This window comes from Hypomesus transpacificus, chromosome 10 (assembly GCF_021917145.1).
Source record: "Hypomesus transpacificus isolate Combined female chromosome 10, fHypTra1, whole genome shotgun sequence".
NCBI classification, from domain to species: domain Eukaryota; kingdom Metazoa; phylum Chordata; class Actinopteri; order Osmeriformes; family Osmeridae; genus Hypomesus; species Hypomesus transpacificus.
Window position 1 is genome coordinate 4,717,784 of NC_061069.1, and position 24,370 is coordinate 4,742,153.

At 46.9% G+C, this 24,370-nt stretch overlaps 1 protein-coding gene across 1 annotated transcript; it reads right to left on the reverse strand.

Annotated features, from left to right (window-relative positions):
* Positions 1 to 728: 728 nt before the first annotated feature.
* LOC124473163 (glypican-1-like) lies at positions 729 to 23,991 on the reverse strand. Its single transcript, XM_047028462.1, has 3 exons — positions 23,877 to 23,991; positions 23,305 to 23,777; positions 729 to 964 (listed from the first exon to the last, which is right to left on the reverse strand). The coding sequence occupies exons 2-3, from the start codon at positions 23,471 to 23,473 to the stop codon at positions 744 to 746; spliced, it is 390 nt and encodes a 129-aa protein (XP_046884418.1). The 5' UTR covers positions 23,474 to 23,777; positions 23,877 to 23,991; the 3' UTR covers positions 729 to 743.
* Between the last annotated feature and the right edge of the window lie 379 nt (positions 23,992 to 24,370).

The window sequence follows — 24,370 nt, forward strand, 5'->3', positions numbered from 1 at the left end:
CTACTCTAAAGCAGATGACCCATGGTTTGACCTCACAGTAGAACACACACACACCATCCAGACTGTAAGAAAAGCCATGGTGGCAGAAAGCCAGAGTTGGGCTGAACCAAAACATTTAAAGGACTCCATCGCTGATAATGTGAAAGGAATACTCTCACTGCAGAATATGACTAACCTATTTGCATCCTACTTTCATGACGAGGGAGCAGTATACTACTGACAGAAAATGTACTTCTTGTGTCCTACTTATTGTGTGTGTGTGTTTGTGTGTACGCTTGTGTGTATACTGTTTGTCTGTGTGTGTGTGTTCATTTGAGTGGGTGAAGGGAAAAACAGTACAGCTGTTCCGTGCTTTCTACCAAAATCAACACCAGCAAGCATTGCTTACAGTGTGCGTCACCATAAACACTCCCTTGAAATAAACTGTCCTCTGACATTATGGTTCCACAGCAACATTCCTCACAGTGACAGGTCAATTCTCTAACGCCTAACACACACATACAGTACAACATATATACTGTAAAGTACACATGCACATACAGAACACAAACAAAACAGAAACACATGCAACAAGTAAATATAGATAGTAATTACCCCCTGAGCATCATCGACCGTGGCGGTAGACCAAGATTTACCACTGCAACATCTTACACACAACCTGATCCCTGCCACACTGTACATATACAAACACACTACAGTGTAACACTTTAGACACACCATCATCCCTGCCACATGGGACGTATCTAAACATACGACACTGTGACAAACCTAAACCCACTTCCCACTGGAGAGAACACACCCTCACCGTCAAAGGCCTTGTAGTGGGCGTTGATGATGGCCTGCTGGATCTGTCCGGAGACCTTGATGGAGCGCTCGGTCTCCATGCGGCTCAGGTTGGCCAGGGACTCCTCCATCGCACTGGTGCAGCAGGTGTAGCCTTGGGGGCAGACTCGCAGGTGCTCCCCTGGAGGATAGAGGGAGGGGGGGAGGGGGTTAGCACCCACATCTGACATCATCCTTGCACATGGGTTCATTCAGTCATTGTAAGATGAGATGCACCTGGATACTGTCTAGTGTACTGATTGTTTATCACAAATATCAACAAGGCAAGAGGCTAGTCTTTTTCATGTGATTCTTTCAACAGATGCTTTTATCCAAAGCGACGTACAAATAGGACTCTGGATAAGAGCGTCTGCTAAATGACTAGATGTAAATGTAGGACAGAAAGTGAGGCAGAAGATCATGGATGGAGGGTGCATGGTTGTAACAGAACTGTAGTTGGGTGGAGTCACGGTTGGGTCTGACTTGACCAGGCACAGTGCAAGGTAACCACATGTCAGCTACCAGACACTGTGAAACAATCATCATTTGTCGGATACAGTGCAAGAAAAACATGAAATTAAACCCATACGAACTTCACGCAATGTAGAAACTGGACCAAAGAGCACACTGTCTGTCATATGACTGTCTTTTGCATCCTTACTGACTGGATACACAGCCAATCCAATATGAGAAGGTGCTTGACTGCCAGCCATGATGGTGAGACAGTTACACGGTTTATAGCCACTAGCCAATCAGATGGTGCCAGGATTTAAAAGACTGTTTTCTTAAATTTTTCACATGAGAAGATTCTACATAATCAAACACACATTACTAAACACACACAGTCTGAATGGTACGGCAATGGAAACCCTATTCAGCGTATAATTACATGCTACTTTTTTGGAGCGTTTGATGAATTAGTCTTTCAACCTAGAACCCACGCACCTACACAGCACTACACACACAGTGAATACGTTTGTCCGACCCAGCCAAGGTGAGCAGAACCATACACAGTGTGGGCTGTACTAAGGAATACCATTTACATGACCAGCCTCACACATTTACCACACACATCAAGCAACACTGGGGTTGGCCTTTGAAAGGCCACATTATCATGTTGGCTTCAATCAAATGTAGCCTTTCAAATGAAATAACAAAAGCAGATTGAAACCGTCCACTAATTCAACTGGAGGGAACTTTTCGTATTGAGTGCTGTGCCCATCGAGCTGTGAAGATGTTGGCCAGAGTGGTCATCAGAACCCACCATGGGCCTCAGCTGCTGCTGGGCTCAGAGCCTCTTGATACAAGCAGTCCTCTGGTTCAGCAAAGGGAGAGATGGCTTGTGTGCAGCTGTATAGGATGTGTGTGTGTGTGTCTGACAGACTAGGAGAGTAGGCGGGTATAGATCAGTGGTTTGAGCATTTGACTGCAGATCTGATGCTACCTGTACGTCGCTTGGGGTCTGCTAAATGCATCCATTCCACGATAGACATTTGGCTTGCTGTTCAAAGTGGGTGGTGGAAGAACTCTTCAAATCAAGACCGACTCCATGAGCGTTAGGTGACGATGGGTGCACTTTCTTTGGTGTGTGTGTGCGTGTGTTTGTGTGTGTGTGTGTGTGTGTGCATATCACACACAAGAGGCTCATCCAGTCCTGCACTTAAAGTAGTAGAGCAAATGGATGGGATTTTCCTGTTAGCTTACTAGAGCATCAGCTTGATAGGAAGGTGACACACATCTCTGATATGGATTGTGTGTGTGTGTGGGTGAGGGGGGAAGAGGGGGGCCTGTTGTTGGCAAAGATCTTTGTACTTATACCTTCTCCTCTGCCAGAATAGTGTGTGTGTGTGAGTCAATGCCCGCCAGATCATTTTGCTTGCTGCCATCTGAAGGGCGTCTGAGTTAAGTGGACAAGCCAACACGCGATTCTACACACACCCACTGATCCACAGACACACCTCAACACACACACACATGCAATTGTTATGGCATAATAGCAGGTCAGTGGGTGCCAACACAGGATGGCACACGAACATGCGCATAATGATGACACACTGCTGATACCTTCATGCTGTCTCCTATTTTTATGCTTTGTTGTTAATCATATTACCTCTTCCAAACACAATAAGAAACAATACAGAGGGATGGTAAGAGATAGGCAGAGTGAAAGGCAGAGATGTGAAGTCCACCCACCCTGCCACCTCCCTAAACACACACAAACACAAACACACACAAACACACACAAACACACACAAACACACACTGCTCCGCCATACACTCCCGCTCAATTTCATTACCAGAGGACACTAGAGTAATCACTGCAGGACAGCTCCATCTGAAGAGGCCTATTCTAGCGAGGAGGACACACACACAAACCACTTCCACACACACCCACACTCCCCCACATATCCAGACCCCCCCCCCCCCCCCACACACACACACACTTAGTGTAATGCTCATGCCAGAACAACACAGAGGACATGCATATGGGGCTAGTGTTATTTGTCTTTACAAAAAGTGCGGCATAGTGAAACATGGTGAGATCGTCCTACACTACTTACAGCCCAATCACAGCGAACCACAGGTTCCACCAGCTTTGGTTGTTCCACCACTTAGAAACAGAAGAACCGGCCTGGTACAGTAAAACAGCTTACCAGGGATGGAATGTTACATCTGCCAGTTATCCTAACTCTGTAACTTCCTAACATGGTCTTGAAAGAACCTGTTCCAGGCCACATGACACACAAGCTCCATCCAATGGGATGAACCTTCGCTTCACAATCTGCGTGTTGCCCACTGTGTCTCTCTGTTGCCCCTGACAACTTTCTGCTTGCCCTGACAAACAGAGCTACTACTCAGGAGAGCTATTCTCAGACGGTGAACTTATCGGTGCTCACCAGGGAGGAAGGGTACTATGGAACAGGCAACTGGGAGACAGAAGCAGGTCTAAAACCCCAGGTCTAAGGTCAAAACCCTTCAGAAAAACGGAGAAATATGAGCTATTCATAGAGTACACTATATGGACACAAAAGAGACTAAAGATTTGGAGCACTTATGTACATTCAATTTTCTTCCTGTGAGACAGTGAAAGAGGTTAAAGGAAATACTGACGAGAAAGAAAGAGAAGCAGACAAGGGGGAGAGAGATTGACTGGATTAAACTAAAGAAGAAATAAATGGAGTTGAATGAATGAATACATTAAACCCTAGCCTTGAAGGAAAAGTGAGATTTACAAAAGGAAAAAAAGCCTTTCCCACAGTTACCAGTGAGCGCTCGGCCTTGGCCTGAGAGCCCCGTTCAAATGAAGGCCGGCAATGCTGACACCTGTCAACAACTCATGACGGCAATCTGTCTGTAATCTATCAATCCACTGACACTCAATGACACCCTGACACACTTGGATGATTGTAGCAGGTAATCCCCGTACGTGTTTTGTATGTGTTAATGTGTGTGTGTGTGTGTGTGTCTGCCAGGGGTGGGACTTGAGGGATTAGAGCTGTAATCCAGTGATCTGTGAGAGTGGGTCTGCCACAGCTGGTCCAGGTGACGTCAGAGCAGAATGGAGATATGACACAGCCACAGCTGGGCCCATTGGGGATTAGCACCACACAGGTGGACAACACACACACACACACACACACACACATTGTTCCCCTTTCCCCTTCCATCTCATCAATCTCAAGGGAGGTCAGATGGCTGAGTGGTGAGGGAGTCGGGCTAGCAATCAGAAGGATGTAGCAAAAAAACAGGAAGGGGCAGGCAGACAAGGAGGCAGGCCGGAAGGCAGGTTGGCAGAGAGGTACGCAGTCAGAGAGGCAGGGAGGCAGAGAGGCAGGCTGGCAGTCAGGCAGTCAGGCAGTGAGGCAGTGAGGCAGCCTGGCAGGTGTAGTGACAGGCAGGCATAAAATCAAGCAGACTGGCAGGCAGGTGACAAGGAAAGATAATTATAGTGTATGATAGATTACAACAGGTAACAAATTGGTAATGACGTTAGCCCTCAAAAACCCACCAGGATGCATTTTATGCCAGACCTGGAGTTGAAAGACACACAAGACACACGCACAGAAAATACAGCCATGTGTTGCACAAACAGTGCACACACACACCTACCTACAAACAACCCTTACATATACAACCACGAAAAGGCACTTCAACACACATATACATAGACATTTAAACACACAAAGTAAGACACACAGACACACACACAGATCCCAGTGGCAAAGTCACCCAATGAATAACCAATGACTGTGAGAGCAAAAAGTGACAGTCCCAATCCCAGAGTTCGATTCCACATCTCATTGGCTTCGCCTCAGCTCACTTTCCAGTCTATTCCAACTCTGACTTGACTGAATAAAAATGGAATTGAGCCCAGACCAGGTACATACCTGTCCCCAGCCATGCTCTGAACTGAAACTAGTCAGCACAACAACAAATGCACCACATACACACCCTGCCCTAGTTAGGCCCTATATAAATGCATCTTGGAACACACATGTCTGGGCATGTGGATGTGTGAGACCACAGAGCAAAACCATGTATTAGGTCACGGAAAACACGAGACAACAACAAGCTGTGCTGACCTCATTTCCCTATGTGTGTGTGTGCAAGGTGTGTGCTAGTGCGTGTGTGCCCGTCACAGCGTTCGGAAAGAGCACATTGTCACTGAAAGCGTTCTCTGAGATCTGACCTCTTTGACAGGCATAACAATTTAGGCCAGGGGAGAGGGAGAAAACTGTATAGCAAGACACAAATAAACCCAACACACACAAACTCACCCAGACGCACACATCCCAGTGAAGGGCAGAGCCAAATGAGCTGACACACTGGAGTCTGACAGAGCGGTGGAGGAAGGAGGGAGCCAGGGCCCGCCACAGACAGCCTGCTAATGGAGTTGCATCTTCACACAGGATAAAGAAGGTGGGTGAGAGGCGAGGGAGACATTGATACAGGGGGACAGAGAGACAGGGAAGTCAAGGGACTGGCTGGGGTGTAGTTAAAGTTACTATTGTTAGAGGTAGGAGATCTGAAGTGACAGAGAGAGGGATGGAGCGAAGTGGAGAGAGAGGAAGATGGAGCGATAGGGAGAGACAGCGGGGAGAGAGAGAGAGAGAGAGAGAGAGAGAGAGAGAGAGAGAGAGAGAGAGAGAGAGAGAGAGAGAGAGAGAGAGAGAGAGAGGGTAGGTTGGAGGCTGGGTAATTGCCAGCACGGGTGAACGCACAGTTGCTTCCTGTCAGGACCTTCGACCTTCCCAGCATACCGCCTAGTGACTTGTGTCTCCTCATCCCGCCAACTGGTATGAACGAGGATGAATGAGAGACAGAAAAAAAGGCCCTCTAAAACCGAAACATCCCTTTCCTTTCCCCCTGTGACCATTACTAATCAGGTGATTGTGACCTGTTACTCATCACCAGTTCCAGACACGTCGGCCCATAGGTAAATGCCTCAGACCGTGGCCGACCAAGGCTCAAAAGGGCTTCCATGTCTCTCGTCATCCTCTCCTCTACACACCTCGCACTCCTTCATCTCCCTGCGTGGCTTCTTCTGTCTTTCCTGGGCCTCTAGCCAAGGAATCGCTACTAAAGACAGAGAGAAAGAGAGAGGCAAGCAGGGGCAAGAAAGAGAGAGTGTTAAAGAGGAAAACAGAGAGAGAGAAGGGGAGATAGGAAAAAAGAGATGGAGATGCAGAGAGACAGAGAGGAGAGAGGGACGAAGAGAGGGAGAGAATACACTCCCACCTACAGAGGTCCTTCTCGCTCGCCCTGGCAGCTGTATTTTTGGGCAGGGCCAGATAACAACCATGCAGGGAATCATCATCATGTATTTTTACGCCGTTTGTCGGCATTTATAATCAATGAATGGCTGTGGCTCATGCTGAATCTGAGTAGTGGATTTGCTATATTCAATTAAATCAAATTCTAAAAGAATTAAGAAAACAAATAGGCTTATTGTAGGTTCACTTAAAATGCCTTCTCTTAAACCCAAAGAAAAACGTCTCACACAGTTCTCTGATGAGCAATTTAGATTGAATGGATTGAATTGGATTACAGCTAGCCAGGCTACAAAGGGTGGATATCTTACGCATGAATCGATCAGTTTAACTGTAAGAAAGAAGTCGTACACGAGATCAATGAAAAAGCGCTGCCCTCCTAACTCCCTTTGTGTGAACGGGATCAGTGTTTTTGAGCCGAGGGTGCGATGAGAGCAGCGTGTGACAGCGTTAAGTCCTTTTGATAGCATTGAGAGGACAAGTTATGTCGACACTCTGTGCGGTCTAATATTCACAGCGGGTTCGTACATGCTGACTGGTGTTATGCCGTGACTGAGCCATGCCTCCAGACAGACAGCTGAAACAGACAGACTGATAAACGGGCAGACAGTTCCACAGACACACAGTCTGACAGATGGATGGATGCATGGCCAGGCGGGCAGACAAGCAGACAACACACATACAGACAGGCAGACAGGCAGACAGACAAGCAGAGAGACAGACAGACACAGAGACAGACAGGCGGTCAGACTTTCTCGGACAGAATTCAGGGATCAGAGAGAAAGGGATGGAGGAAGAGAGGGAGGCAAGAAGATAAAAGTGCACAGTGGAGGGGAAAACGGACACATCAAATCTTTAAAGACTGGCAAAGCACTGATGAAAAATGTGGTCTCTCGCTTCCCTTGACCATTGCAATCTTCCCGAACCAAACCTCAATGAATCACCCCCCAGAATCCGAGCCCCTGCATCACAGCAGTTAGCCAGCTCCCTCCAGAAAACAGGCCACCACTTCCTTTGTTCGATGTAGGCCACAGGCCCATGATGTCATTATCTTGCCCAGACGGAACAGCAAGGGTATTTACCAGTAAAATGATGGCAGTGGAACTACCAGCCATCCTTCTGGTGGAAGTACCAGACGGGGGATTCTGAGAGGCTGAGTCATCTGAACTTTCATGGTCTGAAATGAGGAAACAAGATGATATGGTGGGATGGATGCAGCCTGCTGAGTCATGATCACATGATGAGTGTCTGCGGCTAAACGCTCGGTCGTGCCTCAGCCAGGCTGCGTCATGTCAAGGCTTCCTGATGGGGTTCACTCCTTGGGTTTCTTCTTGGGTTGCAATTGGTTGGTCTTGGCCAAGGATTGGTATCAATGCTCCTCTACTGTCTCAATAGAAGCTGAACCAAAACTGAGAGGGACCAGAACCAAAAAACGACCAGCGCGACTAATTACTGTTCGAATGTCCACAGTGACTTCCTGAGAAATGTAGCTTCCTGGACCCCCTGGCCCTCCTCAAATGATTCAGTTGCAGTGTTGTGTAGAGATCAGATTCAGTTGCAGTGTTGTGTAGAGATCAGATTCAGTTGCAGTGTTGTGTAGAGATCAGATTCTGTTGTGAATGGTTGTCTAGAGAAGCTGGTCAGTTCAATCCATGAGTTGAACCAGCCAGAACAGAAAAAACAGGCAGGCTGGAGGAACCAACCCTGCTTACGCACATTCAGAATGACCCCGAAACCAAGTCCACAATCCAATTGGACAAAGGATCTCAAAGTCTGTCAGCACCAGAGTAAGGGAAACACGCCATTGCCTCCAAAGTGACCCTTGGAAACGGACAAATCTCAAAACGTTAAATGATATATGATACAAAATGCTATTAATTTCCTTGTTGCAGACACGGACAGTGCAGATTATGAACAGTTTGAGGATTTACTTTTGGCACAGTCACAATCCTAGCATTCTTCACACGGAGATCATCTGTGACTGCAGCAAATCATTCTGCACCATGTCTGTCTGCAGTCACTGGAGGACTGCAGTGGACATCTTGAGCTTTGTTCAACATAAATCAAGAAACCCTTAGACATTGGACAATAATTTGTCGACATAGAGAAAGGCCCACATTTCCACTCATTCGAACATGGAACTAGAAACGTTCACAGATAAGTTCTACACAGCACCACCGCGGTCACAATGTCTCAAATTGCCCATCATTTCAGTAGGTTCAAAGAATGAGCTGAAATAACTTTTTAAATTCATGGTGGGATTGACTGCGATGAGATCTTTCCATTAGCAGAAAGAGAGAGCAGAGAGAAATACCTTCATACAAAACAAACTGTACAAGGCTTCTCCACAGTTAAAACACTTGGCATGGAGCCCACGTGAGACCAGGTTTATTCAGAACCTCTGACAGGTAAATGCATAAGATGTGGAGAGGAATGTTTGGGATTTGCTGCTGCTAAATACCCCTTTCATGTCAGCACTGCTGCGGCTTCCCACAGACCTCTCTCTCAGGGAATCAAATAAATAAAGCTGTACTCTTTCCGAACACGGCTGCACAACTTCCCTTCCGCATCGCTTTCTGGCCTTTTTTTCCCATTTCAATCACTCCGTTTAAACTATTCGGCGCTTCTTCAACTGTCTGTCTGTCACTTCCTCTTTAAGTACTCATGAATTCACAGGCAGACAGATCTTTCACAACAGGGCACTTTCAAGCCAACAGACAGATAGATTGGATATACAATATGTTGCCTTGAGATAGATATTTTGATCCTAGCAGACCTACTAAAAATGATATAGCTCTGAAATTGGTCTGAAACTGCTTTCTTACACAGTATATTACCACATTCTCCATCTGCATATGGCTAACATTTGACGGATGTGACGCATATTACAGTAAAGGATGCATTTACAGTTAATGTATACACATGACATCATAGTCAGCTACATCTGACATCAACATCAGGAATACACAGTCTCAGAGGATTTCAAGAGAGGTCCATCATCAATCCAATAACGTACACTGAAAAAACCCTCCCCTCTCAGCCAGTCTCCATATTACAATTTAGACAGCCTTATCGCCAAGCTGTCCTAATATTACACGGGATATCCGAGGAATGCCCAAGCACAACCGTGTGAAGGGGACAAAGATAGCATTCTACGCTGTCCTTCTCATCCTGAAAACACTCATTAGACCTGGCCCCTCTAAAAGGCTAGATGGTTATCCCCTCACACACACATACAGAGAGAGAGATAAAGACAGAGAGAGAGAGAGAGATACGGAGAGAGAGAGAGAGAGAGAGAGAGAGAGAGAGAGAGAGAGAGAGAGAGAGAGAGAGAGAGAGAGAGAGAGAGAGAGAGAGAGAAAGAGAGAGAGAGAGAGAGAGAGAGAGAGAGAGAGAGAAAGAGGAACTCAGGTCTCTGCTTAACAGTCCCTCTCCTGTGTTTGATCTAAGGGGAAATGACAGCATGGCTGCCTGCTGGTGTCAGCTACAGCAACTCACACTGCTAACACCGCAGCGAAGATTTCCACCCACACCCTCCTCAGCTGCATCAACATCATCATGACCAAAGTCTAAAAAGTATTTTTAATATGGGCTCTGTCCTCACCCTCAGCATGATCTCACATCTTCATGATCAATAACCTAATCAGCATCTTCTTTCTGCTCTGTGTGTGTGTGTGTGTTTGTGTGTGAGTGTGTGTGTGTGCGCGCAAGGGGGTAAGGGCGGGGAGGTGAGGGGGGGGCTGTGCTGAGGGACTGTGATCAAAGAGTCGAGTAGCCAGTACACTATTCTTCTGACATCATCGCACTCCTCCCTGCCCAGAACCACAGCCAATCACAAAGCCCTCCATTGTGAGACTCGACAGGCCTCCTCCGCCCCCACCACGGCTGTGGACAGCAGAAAACTCTTCATTAACTCCTAATCTGTCAGCTGGAACAGAGGCCTGCCAAGGATAGCATGTCAGGTCATGTGCTCATTTGATCTCTCAAAGGGGGAATTCTGCTGTGTGCGAGCCCATCCCTGCACCGTAGGATCTGCAGCCCCGACACCAGGCCAGGAACTTCACCCACACGCCTCAGAAGTTCACTCTCTGACATGAGGGATTTGATCAGACAGACAGGAGAAACAAACACCCGGGTGTCAGACGGAAGGCCAGAGGTGAAGGGTGCGTTTGACTGTCTCCTTGTTGCTAAGTTGTGGAGAATGTGAGGTGCTTTCATAGACAGCCAAGCTACGTGCTCAGACTCGCTTCCAGAACTCGGACTCTCCAGGCTGCTTTCTCATCGCCACGGAGGAACAAATCTGACTGCGAATGCTGATGTAACATACACTGGCAGAGCAAAGCATGACGGAAGATTCTGTAGAGATGTATACCACATTGTACAACTGTCCGGGACAGCACTGTGACCGACAGTGACCGCCTACACCGTGTCCAGGTCTCCTGGGGTCTCAGTTGGCCTTGTTTTACCATCCATATACTAACCAGGCCTGACCATGCTCAGCTTCGGAGATCAGACGAAGTAGGGAGTGTTCAGGGTAGTGTGGCTGTAAAAACAAACTAACTCGAAACATCTCTATTCATCCACACGGGTGATTCGACACTTATGGCAGGTGTTCTTTAACAGGTGCACTTCTCTCCATGGCACAACACTGTGGGTGCCACCTTTGACACATGACTCCGTGTGAACTGGTCATCGACAAACGCATCCTCTCCTGAGTGGCCATGTGTGCCAGCAAAAAAAAAAAAGACCTTATTTATTTACCCTTGTTGTTCAACGCTAGTGCAAATGCGAGTGCTTGTGACAGACAGAGATAAGGCTTGTGTGGGGGTGACACTGTGTTCCAGCTCATCGAGAGCCTCATTAAAGGTGAAGACAGACAGATGAAGCGATGTTACAGGGCCTTTTCCGACGAGCACATGCATCTGGAACAACAGAACACTCAATTCCCCCCAACACTCCAATAAAGAAGACAGAAAGATTGACAATCCAGTTTAAAGCATTCTCAGTAGAACGGATACTGGATATTTTTCCGCGCACAAACTCACACACAGATTCCAGCGTCACCAATAACCCAGACAGAAAAACACAGACTCCCTGAGTCTCTTGTGTTTCCTGTCCCGATCAAGAGATTTACTAATTAAAACCTCATTACATCCTAGGAACACAGGATCGCTCTGGCATCATAAACACAAACAAAGAAACTTAGCCATCTGACGGTACTGTTTGTGTTCTCCTGCAATAACCTAGCCTGAGTGTGTCGGTATGTGTGAGAGAGAATATGTGTGTGTGTTAGTCCGTGTGTGTGTGTGTGTGTGTCTGTCGGGAGGGTGGTGGGGGGGTGTTCGTCTGCAGGGGAGCAGAGCTGAGTGCAGACGATTAGCAGAATGACTTTCCCAGGGACAAAAGAGCATCTAATTCCTATGTAAACACAAAACGGACTCTCAGAACGTGAGAGAGTCCTGACAATTTCCTCCACTTACTGGTCCAATTCCTTGTGTTCTTAAAACCATCTGAAGAAAACAGAAGTGAACCTGGCGGCACTTCAAGTTTAGAACGCTGGAACTTCCCGGTTGAAACGTCAACGTGTTTATGTCATTGGCATGTCATTGTGTAATCACCTACACTTGAGTTTGTGATATTACATACACTGTGGGTTGCATGCATTCAATTGGCCATTATGACAGTATATTATCGTCATTATGATGATCCATGATTGTTTAACACCTTGGAGAGCAGTACCTCCCCACAAGACACCATTTGGCTATGATGTCTGTACGAGTCCTCTGGGCTTTCTTTGTGAAGGTAGGCCAACTGTCAGGCAGACAGACAGACAGACAGACAGACAGACAGACAGACAGACAGGCAGGCAGGCAGGCAGGCAGGCAGGCAGACAAGAAGGAACGCAGGCTATATCTCTCTAAGAAGTGGTATATTAAATAATAATAGATTAATGATGGATAGGTACGCGGCGTAGCGGAGGCCGTGTGTATTTATAGCTGTGTAATGGTGTATGAACATGTGAGTTGGGCTGGTCAGTGTGATCATCTGCTGCCCACGCTATCTGCTAACAACCACCGCTGTGAGGGCAGTCAAATACAATAGCCCTCCCTGTCTGTTTAGAGGGAGGAGAGCCTGAGGCTTCTAGAAAAAGCAGGGAAATATGATTAAAACATTTAGTTAAAAAGGAGTGGGAGAGAGTGAGAGATAGGCAGAGAGAGAGAGGGTGAGAGGGACAAAGGAAAAAGGCATACTGTACTATACAAAATATAGTAAAATGTTCAGTTAATTACTGTATGCTAGTCAGCGAGCTCAATTTCTTACTAGAAAGGTCAGCTAGCTCGGCTTCATTTCTTGCACTAAATAAACTGTTTCATGGCAGACCTTCCGAGCACTAGGGGATGATAATTACATTACATTACACGCATAAACAAACCCACCAAAACATTTACACACATGCCCATACAGACACAAACGCACACTTTCTCCAGAGGACAACTGTCTTGTTGAGACGACTCAGTGCTTTATAAATATCACACACAAGGTCACAAGTGATTTTAATTCCCATCACCTAAATTTGTCAACAACCCTGCCTGCCATGCCTTCCATGCCCAAACTACCTTGGCACCCCATAGGCACACGTACCTCTGTACCTAATGCCAACTCCGACAGAAACATGGTTGTGGTTGCAGTGCCAGCCAGCCTCTATTCTTGTCTATAACGCTTGTCTAAAAGTTTGACATTTGATTGGCCTGCTTTCAGTGCATGAAAGACAATAATCAATCTAGAATAAGTGATAGAGGGAGGAATGTGTTAGGGGAACTAGTTTGAGATTTTACGTTAACGATGCAGGGTCTGCACACACAAACACAAGGTTTTACAAATACATACTCAACACCAAAGGTTCACAAATACACGCACATCGCATGCATCTGGGTGGACTCGTGTGCAGTCGGTACAGAGGTCAAAGCAAGGCGTGAGGTTCAAACAGCGGGTCTCTGAGTCAAAGGACTATGTATGTTTATAGAACAGCTATGACACCGCTGCTATACAGTAGGTGTAAGTGTCAGACTATGTTGGTGTGTGCAGTATGACAGTCAAGTCTCCCTAAAACCTGTCTGGTGATAAAGAGCATGAAACAGAGAGGGAGGATGTGAGGCGCGTGACTAAAGGGCCAGTCTAAGCTCAATGCCAGCCACACAGGCAGGTAGGTAGGGAGGGAGGGAGGGAGGGAGGGAGGGAGGGAGGGAGGGAGGGAGGGAGGGAGGCAGGCAGGCAGGCAGACAGACAGACAGACAGACAGACAGACAGACAGACAGACAGACAGACAGACAGACAGACAGACAGACAGACAGGCAGGCAGGCAGGCAGGCAGGCAGGCAGGCAGGAAGGCAGGAAGGCAGGAAGGCAGCGCCTCTGGATTTGTGATTTAATTTGTGTGAGTGATGCCTTGGGGCCTGGGATGCTGCTGCTGCTGCTGGGAGGCTGGGCCCAGGACAAGGACTCCTCAGCCTTACAGCCAAAGGAGATTTACACACTTAAACAGACATACACACACACACACAAAGACACTCCCAAGCAAACACACCCACTCACAGAAACACCAATCAAGATCAAGTTCAAGTTCAAGAACCTTGCCAAAACGGAACTTCTCATCATCCCGGCCAAACCCTCCATCTCCCACGACCTCTCAATCACCCGCGACGGTGACCCCCTCATCCTCTGCCAGGAACCTTGGGGTTACCATGGATGACGAGCTCTCCCTCACGGCCCACATTGCTGCGGTCTCCCGGTCGTGTAGATTCACCCTCTACAACATCCGGAAGATCAGGAGATACCTGTCTGAGCACTCCACCCAGCTGCTTGTCCAAGCAATGGTCCTCTCCAAGTTGGACTACTGCAGCTCGCTGCTCGCCGGTCTCCCAGCATGCGCAACCCGCCCTCTTCAGAGGATTCAGAACGCAGCGGCCCGCCTGGTCTACAATCTACCCAGACGCTCCCACGTTACCCCGCTCCTCATCTCCCTCCACTGGCTACCCATAACGGCCCGCATCAGATTCAAGACCCTGGTACTGACCTTCTGAGCAGTGAACGGGACTGCGCCCGACTACATCAAGTCTCTCCTGCAGCCTTACACCCCCACCCGCCACCTACGGTCTTCTTCAGACAACCGCCTGGTGGTCCCACCTCTCAAGACCGCCCGGTCCCAGCACAAGCTCTTCTCCTGCCTGGCACCCCAGTGGTGGAATCAACTCCCCACCTCCATCAGAGACACGGACTGTCTCTCCACCTTCAAGAGAAGGCTCAAGACGCACTTGTTCCGGGAGTACAATGGTACTTAGGAATGGTTTGCTGAACCCAACGCTAGTTTCCTCAAGGATAACAATGACTCTTGCTTAGACTGTTGCTCTTGTTGGTTAGTGGTAGCTGATTTAAACTGTTGTATTCTATTTTAGTTAATCCTATTTTTATTGCTTTCCTACAGGTACACCTGCACTTAGAGATTAATGTTGTGTAATTTTAACTTGTTTAACTACATGCTCTTATGGTTTCTTCCCTTTGGCACTATTTTTTGGTTGTTCACAATATGTACTTCTTGTTTTTGACTACCCGCAATGCTGTGGGGCTATCTTGTTGTTATTATCAGTGACCTATGCACTTTGTAAAGTTCTCTCTTGGAAGTCGCTTTGGATAAAAGCGTCTGCTAAATGAATAAATGTAAATGTAAATGTAAGTTCAACTTCAGTTTATTGCCACTTGTACTGAGTACAGGAACAGGTAGGCAGGTAGGTCCTGGTCCTCTTGACAAGCCCTAGCAGCCTATCTAAACCTCCAAGAAATAAACTCAACATGACATAAATAGGTCCTCAACACATTCATATGCATCAACAATGTGTAAAATGTAAGTAAGAAACTGATCAATTGCATACTGAATGTACATACTAAGCTATACATACTAAGCTAGAAATAACAACTAAGAACTAAGAAGGTGTGTTCATTTATCATCACTCACACACAAGCACAAGCAAATACACACACACCCACAGCAGATAGGAGTTAATTAATCTAAATAGAGGAGAGTGCTGGAAAGAAGAGGATAGTGGAAAAAAGGCAGATTATGAGAAGGGAAGTGATCCAGAAACAAAATAAGGATGAGAAAATATGAGAAATGACTGAAATGGAAAAAGAGAGAAAGGAAATGCTTAGTATCCCATCCATACAGTACACAAGGGCCTCATCCATCTCCATTTTCATGCATTGCTCTCTCTCTCACACTCTATCGCACACTCTATCTCTCTACCCTTCTCTCTGTGTCAATCTCAGAAGGATTCGTCGAGAACATGAAAGATTTACAAGAACAGACTTTTAGTAAGAGCCAGGACCATCCACACAGACACACACACACACACAATCACACACGCAGAAAAACACATACATAACCCCTTTCACACTCACATTTGCACGCTCACACGTTAAGAGATTTAAGACAATTCTTCTGCATAGCCAGAAATTAGATTTAAAAGCCCTAGGGAGGAGATTGGCACACACACACACACCTACACATATACACACACAGACACACACATACACACACACAAGTAAACGCATACACACAAACACATACACGCTCACACAGATACATGAACAAATGCATTATATCTTACCATTCAGACCAAACACTCAACAACATGTTGCTTACACACACACACACACACACACACAACATCCTACACATACGAAGCTGGAGTTGAAGGGGTTCGTTTTAGCGATTTCAAATATTTATAAGCCAGGACTCTGCAGGGGAGGAACAGGAGATGAAAATAGTGAGAGCGAGAGGGCAGATAAGGGAGAGACATGGAGAGACAGAACCACTAAGATGCACTCCATTCAACCAGAGTGGGAGGAAGGAAAGCTGAATAAGCTGGAAGTCTGGGACTGAGGGGAGAAGGAGAGGACAGCACCCTTTTAGCACTTCTGAGAGGGGCGCAACACCACCCTTCCTTACCTCTGTTCATCTCCCCCTCCTTCCCTCTTTCTCCCAGACCTCCACCAAAAGGAATTAGAAGACTGTTGATGGTAGAAAGACACAGACCGGAAGAAAACTCTACCAACCAAGCTAAACTAAAAGGCTTGTTTTGCTGATGATGCAGAGCAATGTGCAAACTCTACCATACAGATAACTGCTACGTAAACATTTCAAAAAGCCCCCAAAAGTTTTAAATTGCATTCAAGGCATGCCCAGCCCAAGATAAGGTCATTTCTCTACGGACTATTTCATCTTTTAAAGGCAACCGTGGGCTTTGGAGAGCTCTAAACTCATTCCACATCAGAGTGGGATCTAAACAGCTCCTGGGGTGTAGGTACTGTAGCTGTTAAGAGATGAGGAAAGAGGAACAATCTCCACTTTCATTACATTTCAAGATATGGGGAGAGCAGAAGGACAGACACATCATGTGACGGTGTTACGAGACAGCCAATCAGCAGCTTGCTTAGATAGAGCTTTTGTAGTTTATCAAGACAAGGTGATGGAGCACAATGTTCCTGTGCTTGATTGCCTGGTTACTATTTCCTGGCTGTCCCCATGCTGTTGCTGTCTTCAGAAAAAGGATATAGATTATAGAGAGGGGGATGGGTTAAGCTCAGTGGCATTTGACTCCAAATCATGAGGTTGCAGGGTCAAATTCCTGCACTGAATATTGCTATGGATAAAAAGGTCTGCCAATGAGTACATTACTTGACACAAAGCTGCTTTGAGTGACCGGCTGGACATAAAACCAGATCCAGATGTTAGGTGGACTTAATGACTGTAACCCTCTTTTACTAGCAGGTGTTCTGTTGGCTGAGAGACGATTTGAATGTGTCAAAACGACTTTGTTAAATTAGTATGTTCCTGGAGAATGCTGAAATTGTCTACTCAAGTAGACATACTACTGCATTCCAAACATACACACACACCTGCTTTTGTGCAAGCAGAACAACACATGCAAGCTCTTCTGGTTGTCTGAGGAGGCCTAATTAAGAGGTTTTGTTAAGCCATCAGCAAGGGAAATAGTTGTGGCTCCCTTCTTCCCTGTTCTTCCTCTCTCTCTCTTTCTCTCTCTCTCTCTCTCTCTCTCTCTCTCTCTCTCTCTCTCTCTCTCTCTCTCTCTCTCTCTCTCTTTCTCTCTGTCTCTCTCTGTCTCTCTCTCTCTCTCAGACACAGCCACTGCCTCTCTTCCTCCCCAGTAAGTGCGGAAAACCAGATCCTTTCACTTTTTAAATATTCTTTTGCAGTTGGCCAATAGCCGGGGGAACAATACCAATCGTATCAAACAACCAGTCCTCTTGTGCTCTGCTCCTCTAGACCTAATTGATGCTTCAGGTGTCTAGGGTGTGCTCCTTCAGCTTGTCTGTCAGGGTTGCTCAAAAGCACTCCATGTGACTGGCAAGTTACAACACCTCTTTTGTGTATTTTCCTCCGTCACATTCCTTCATTCTATATTATGATATACGTTTTATGCTGTAAAGGACTGTACTTTTCCACTCCCTCCTTCTCTCACTTTTGTCGTCACTCTCAGTTCCTGTCTAGGATATGTTTCCCTTGGTGGGACTAGTGTGGTTTAACAAGTCTGACAGAAATAAAATGTGGGCTTTTACTGTAATCTGTTTTACACTTCCTGGAACATGTATCCTGCTATCACATGTTTTCATAAATGTTGGGGGACACTTCTTATAGGGCTGGAGCCTCATTGGATGCAGAATTACAAATGTGAGGCTAAGGCTGAAACAGTGTTTTACTGCCTGAAGACTGTTTCATCGTTTTCTCTTCCAGCATAAAGTGGCCTTTGCTACCCCCTGGTCTCTCAGCAGCAGTCAGACGTGGGCCCTGGGCCCTGGGGCCTGCCCTGTCACCTTACACAGATCCATCAAACAGGCCTGCCAGTGGGGGAAGGAAAGGTCACCTTGGCTAGTGTTGCCTCCTGTCCCTTGAGGAACAGTGGGGATTGCATGCGTCTGTGTGTGATTCTGTGAGTCGACTGCATTTGTGTGTGGGTATGTACTGTGTGTGGACCTATGAGGACCTGCTAAAGGTGCCATTTGCTCGGGTGTAGATCCTCCTATATGTCATACAAACGAACCTCCTGCTACTGTGCACACCCAAGCGTGCACAAACACACAGAAGCGTGTTGTTGTGCTCGTGCTGAGATCGTACAGAGCTCCAGAGGGACACACATTCTTTTTCTACATTTCACTCGTTAACGGTTTTCTATCAAGACCGTTGTACTGGAATCCCAGACATACGTAAGTCCATAGAGGTGTGTGTGTGTGTGTGTGTGTACACCTGCACTCTCACATGTGAGAAGGAGTTCTACAGCACCACAGGGCAGATAGTAGGCTTGGAGGTGAACAGACTGACACAGAACAAATATGCCTCTGGTAAGCAGTGATGTTGTATTCTTATCAACATTAACTTGATGTCAAATTCCACTCATCCCTCAATTTAATCTAATTTACAGCTGTGCTGCAACTCTACTTTTCTCCTCTCCTCACCGGAACTCTCCTCACCTTTCCTCTGACCAACATCCCCTCTAAACATCTCCCCTCTCTCAAGTTCTTCTTTCTTTTCCTATCCCTCTCTTAGGGTAGATACAGATAGATAGATAGATACATAGATTGTCCAATCCCTTACTCTTCACCCGATCCCTCCTCTGCTCTCCTCCTCTCCTCCTACTTTTCTCCTCTCCTCTTCCACTGGAGAACATCAAACACTCCGTGGTCTGTTTCATGATTCCAGCAGCCCATTATGGCTTAATGCCTCAAGGAGCTTCTTTCTGACATCAGCATTTTAACAACTCCCGCACATTCTCAGGGTAAACAGACACAAACACACACACACACAAACACCCCCGAATGCACAGCCCACTGACTTTCAAACGGCAATGGATTTATGGAGAGCCAGTCAGAGTCAGACAGATGGAAGTGTATTCCATCGAAGCAAACCAGGACTACACGCACATGTTGGCCCGACAGCCGAGCACATGCCAGGGAGAGAGTCCTCCGAGCGGCCTGGATCAACGAACAACAGCGTGGGGCAGCACAGCAGCTTCCTCCCGTCGTCACATCCCAGTCTGCTCCGCGATGCAGAGAAAAGCCATAAATGTCCGTGTGCATTTAATGTGTGTCTGTGTGAGCGGAGGCAGACTGGGGAGAGGAGGGGGAGGGGGGGTGTCGATGTCAGAGAGATCCAAAATAACCATGGGCAAAAACGCAGGGTAGCGTCTCCATCAGCATGGACGCCCTGTCTCCATCCAGCTGCTCTGAAGCAGGCAGGAGTCAACCTTTAGCTGGGCCTGCCGGGCTCCTTCCAGGCCAGAGACAGGCAGACCCCCCTGGGGTCTATTTTTAGACTGCCTTAGCCTCATCATGAAGGCTGTTTGAGACCTTCAGCTGGACACAATATGTCACAGGCTGCATGGTTGCTGCATGGCGTTTGGCGGGTGTACAGTGGCTGTCGGCTGTTTTTGTGCGTGTGTGCGAGGGGCATTTATTTAACTATTATTGTGGGGACCAGAAATCCCCTCATGAATCGTAAAACGAGTTACATTTGAATGTGTGGAATTGGTGAATGCGGTTAGAATTGGGGTTAGCAGTTAGAGATGGTTTTGGGGTTAATGTTCGGAGCAAGGTTTAGGTTTCGGATAATGTGTTCAGGATAAGGTTTTATCATATCATTAACCTGATTTAAAAAGGTGATATTGAGTCGACCAGAGAGATTGTGTTGTGTGTGTGTGTGTATGTGCATGGAATGGGGAGGAGGTTAATGCCACACACGCAAACACGCCCGCCCGCCCACACACACACATACACACACACACACACAGATGAACCACTATGGTGCAGAGGCAGTCTCACATCATCAAAAGCACAGAAATTCCCATGCTTCTCCTTACTGCTGTGACACACCGAAAATAGACAAATACCACGTTCAAACCCCAACCGAGTCTTTAGCGACAACCCCTCATCCCGGCCCTAGACCCCCAACAACTGTGTCGCTATCCACACACTGATTTAGCTGATGTCTCCACCCACACCCATAATTAGTGTGCAACATAGTCCCAGAGCCAACAGGCCGTTTGTAAACAGCAGTGACGAAGCCAGGACCCTTGGGATAGACAAGCTAATAACCAGGCCTTTGGAGCTGCTACCAGAGGTGTCCACGAGTTGACTGTGTAATGGTTTGTGGGCGTGTGTCTGTGGAGAGAGAGACAGAGTATGTGTGCGTATGAACATGTGCGTGTGGAGGGGGAGACAGACTGTGTGTGTGTGTGTTTGTGTGAATGTGTACGGGTGTGTGTGTGGCATCAATTGCTAGCTCAAAACAGGCACAGTTGACAATTTCGATAAATGGGGAATGTCCTCGTCTCAAAGACAAACCGATCGTTAAGCCATCGTCACTGTAATGATGGGGTGGGACAAGGAGGTCACAACCCACTCCTACCCGCCACCTCAAACACACACACACACACACACAATAACACATAATCAACTGGCATCACTATGAAATCATGCCAAAATCACACAACCACAACACGGTAACATCTATCTATACACGCGATCGCAATCTAAGATAAAAAAAGATGAAGGCACAAAATAGGCTTTGGTTCTCTTGGGATTACATCATCAGTACACAGGAGAGTCCATGCGAGATCTGGCATCGATGCTAAAGAATGCTTCGAGACAGATCTTCAAGCGGGACTCGAACTACACTCCTCGTCTCCTAGCTTACTTGTCTTCTCGTTTCCTTCACGGCAATATCAATGGCCAGCCAGCATGTCACAAGCTAATACAACGTTGGTAAGACCTGTTGGATGTCGTAACTGGAGAACTCCAAGGAAGAGAACAGAGGAAGGACATGTGGAAGGAGACAGAAAGGAGAAACCGAAAGAGATAGATGAGGGATGGGAAAAAGGAAGGGATGGGAAGGAGAAGATACAGAGCTGGAGGAGAAATAAAAAAAGGAAGGTGAGAGATGGATGGAGTCCTTCACATTTCTGGAGGATCACAGCAGAACAGGGAAATAATCATTTTGACCTTTGGGAATTGGGACACAGTCTCGTTGTCACACAGTAAATCACAGAAGTGCTCTGTTAACCAGCTTGAGACTATTCGGAACGGTGGCATGATAAAGCTTGTGGAACACCCAGGACTTTCCACATAGAAGGAAAGGTGTGGGCCGTGCCACCGCCCCAGAGCCTTGTCATTAGAACACTTCAGTATGTCCAGAAGGTAGAGAATGAAGAGATCCTGAACCTACTCACTAGTCCTTAATCTTCCCTTCTAGCTTTCTCTCTACTGGTTTAATGTCTCTCTCTCTCTGTCTCTGTCTCTGTCTTGGTCTCTCTGTCTCTCCCTCCATCTGCCCCCCCCCCCCCTCTCTCTCTCTCTCTCTCTCTCTCTCTCTCTCTCTCTCTCTCTCTCTCTGTCTCTCCCTTCATCCCCCCTCTCTCTCTCTCTCGCTCTCTCTCTCTGTCTGTCTTGGTCTCTCTCTCTCCCTTCATCCCCCCCCCTCTCTCTCTCTCTCTCTCTCTCTCTCTCTCTCTCTCTCTCTCTGTCTTGGTCGCTCACCATCTTCTGACAGACTCAGACAGATGGCAGTCGTATGTGACGGATCTGTGCTCTAAGCCTTATTGATTAGACACTGATAAAAGAAAGGGCTGTCACATGGGCGGGCTGTGCCGTTAATGTCCGGTGATTGATAAAAGACTCAATGGTTAATCATTTTGATAATGGCAAATTGGCAACGGGGCCTCCCCATTTTAATGATGGCTGTCACTTGGGGACACTAACTGTTCCATCTAGAGACATCGCAGCATCATAGAGTTATTTAAATGAACGACTACCGTTGAAATGACCTGGTTATAGCTGCAAATACAAACACACACACACTCACACACACATGCAAACACACATCTTATTTGACAACACTTGTTTCTTGTGCAGGAGGGGCTTATATCAGAGTATGGACATTGCAAGGAACAGTGTGTGTGTGCATGTGTGTACATGTCTATGTGTCTGTGTGTATGCATGTGCAGTATGTGTGTGGGTTCATGCACACATGTAAATATGTGTGTGTGTCTGTGTGATGTGTGTGTGTACATGTGTGGTAACCACTGTGGATAATTTCCTGGAAGGCTCACAGGCAATCCTAGGAGACATAGCTAGATTGTGATAGCGCCTATGAAAAGAACCCTTTCTGACATCAGAGGATGATACAGCCAACATATTTGAGCTGCAGTTATATGCCATGTGGTCAACTGACTTTCGACTGGAGTATTCAGATAAGGACTCTTGGGGAATGAGAGACACAAAGAATGAAAGGGAAGGGGGTGGTGGTGGTGGTGGGGGGGGGGGCATCTGTGTGTGTTTGTGGAGAGACATTATCTAATCCTAAATTAATCGAGTCCAAATGTGTTAATAATGTTGGCAGCACAGTAGGCTACACTTGCCAGGGTGTATGCCACTGTATTTAATGTGGAGCAAGACAGGCCTAATGTAAAAGTCTAAATGTATTATTTTCAAGCAACTTGCCTGAGGCTATCCTCATGGCCAGTTAAGACGACAGGCAAATCATTTCAATATATCTAAGCCAACAAAATGATCATCTCTGAACATTAATGGAAACTAAGTGAAGCACACCCGGCATGTGCGCTGCGCGTTGAGGGTAGAAGCGTACCTGATATTTCAGACATGGGAACTTCGTCCAGACTGAAGCCTTTGCCAGTGTAAAACTTCCTGATATCCGAACAACTCCGGGCTTTGGTGATCCCGTCGTCCCCATTCCCCAGCGCAGTTACAGCGCAGAGGACCAGAATAACAATCACGTACGAATCCATCCCCGCCATCCCGACCGTTACTGGGGCCGCCGAGGAAAAATCAGGCAGGTGACTGAGCGAGAGAATTACTCCCGTTTGTCAGAATCCCCCTGTAATACCTGCTCCACGTCCTCTCTTGTTGATAGGGCTCCGCTCCTTTCTCCGCGCGCTACTGCTCGAAACAAGTGCAAGTCTTGAGCACGCACGACGCAGACAGCGGAGCCTTTAACTAGAGTGACCCAATTAAAGAATCACGCATCTGTGTTGAGCCAGTGCATCTCAAATGTGTCCGGCGTCTCGATGTTCAGTCGCTTGATTCGACTGTTTGTCTCACCTGAGAGTAGGTAAGAGAGAGTTAGAGGGCATCAAAACAAGTATCTTGAATATCGTGAAGTGCTGAGGTGTCACTCAAGATAGCTTTATGAATCTTTACCTTGAGATTTCTCGAGGGGATCCAAGGACGGGGAGCGCGGCGAAGGTTCAGCGGGAATGAAGGGTCCGATCTGTTTCACTGTAACGATGCTCTACCGGCTGTGACACTCGTTCGAAAGGGGAGGCGGAGACAGATATGGGTGGGACGCTGCCCTATTGAAGAGAGAGAGAGAGAGAGAGAGAGAGAGAGAGAGAGAGAGAGAGAGAGAGAGAGAGAGAGAGAGAGAGAGAGAGAGAGAGAGAGAGAGAGAGAGAGAGACACCAGGATAGCACAATTTATTTTTCACAAGATGCTGCGTCAAATCCGTGAACATATCTAGATTTTTTTTGTTATACAACAAGAAGTTAGAACAGCATGTATTTTCTACATATTAAATTTGCCATGAGTTGCTACTATGCTTGAGTCGCTTATCTCCAATGAGGGCAACTTATCTGTGCTGGAGAATGTGGAACATTCAGCAGTTTGGTGACCAGGTGCTCTTAGGTCATTTAATT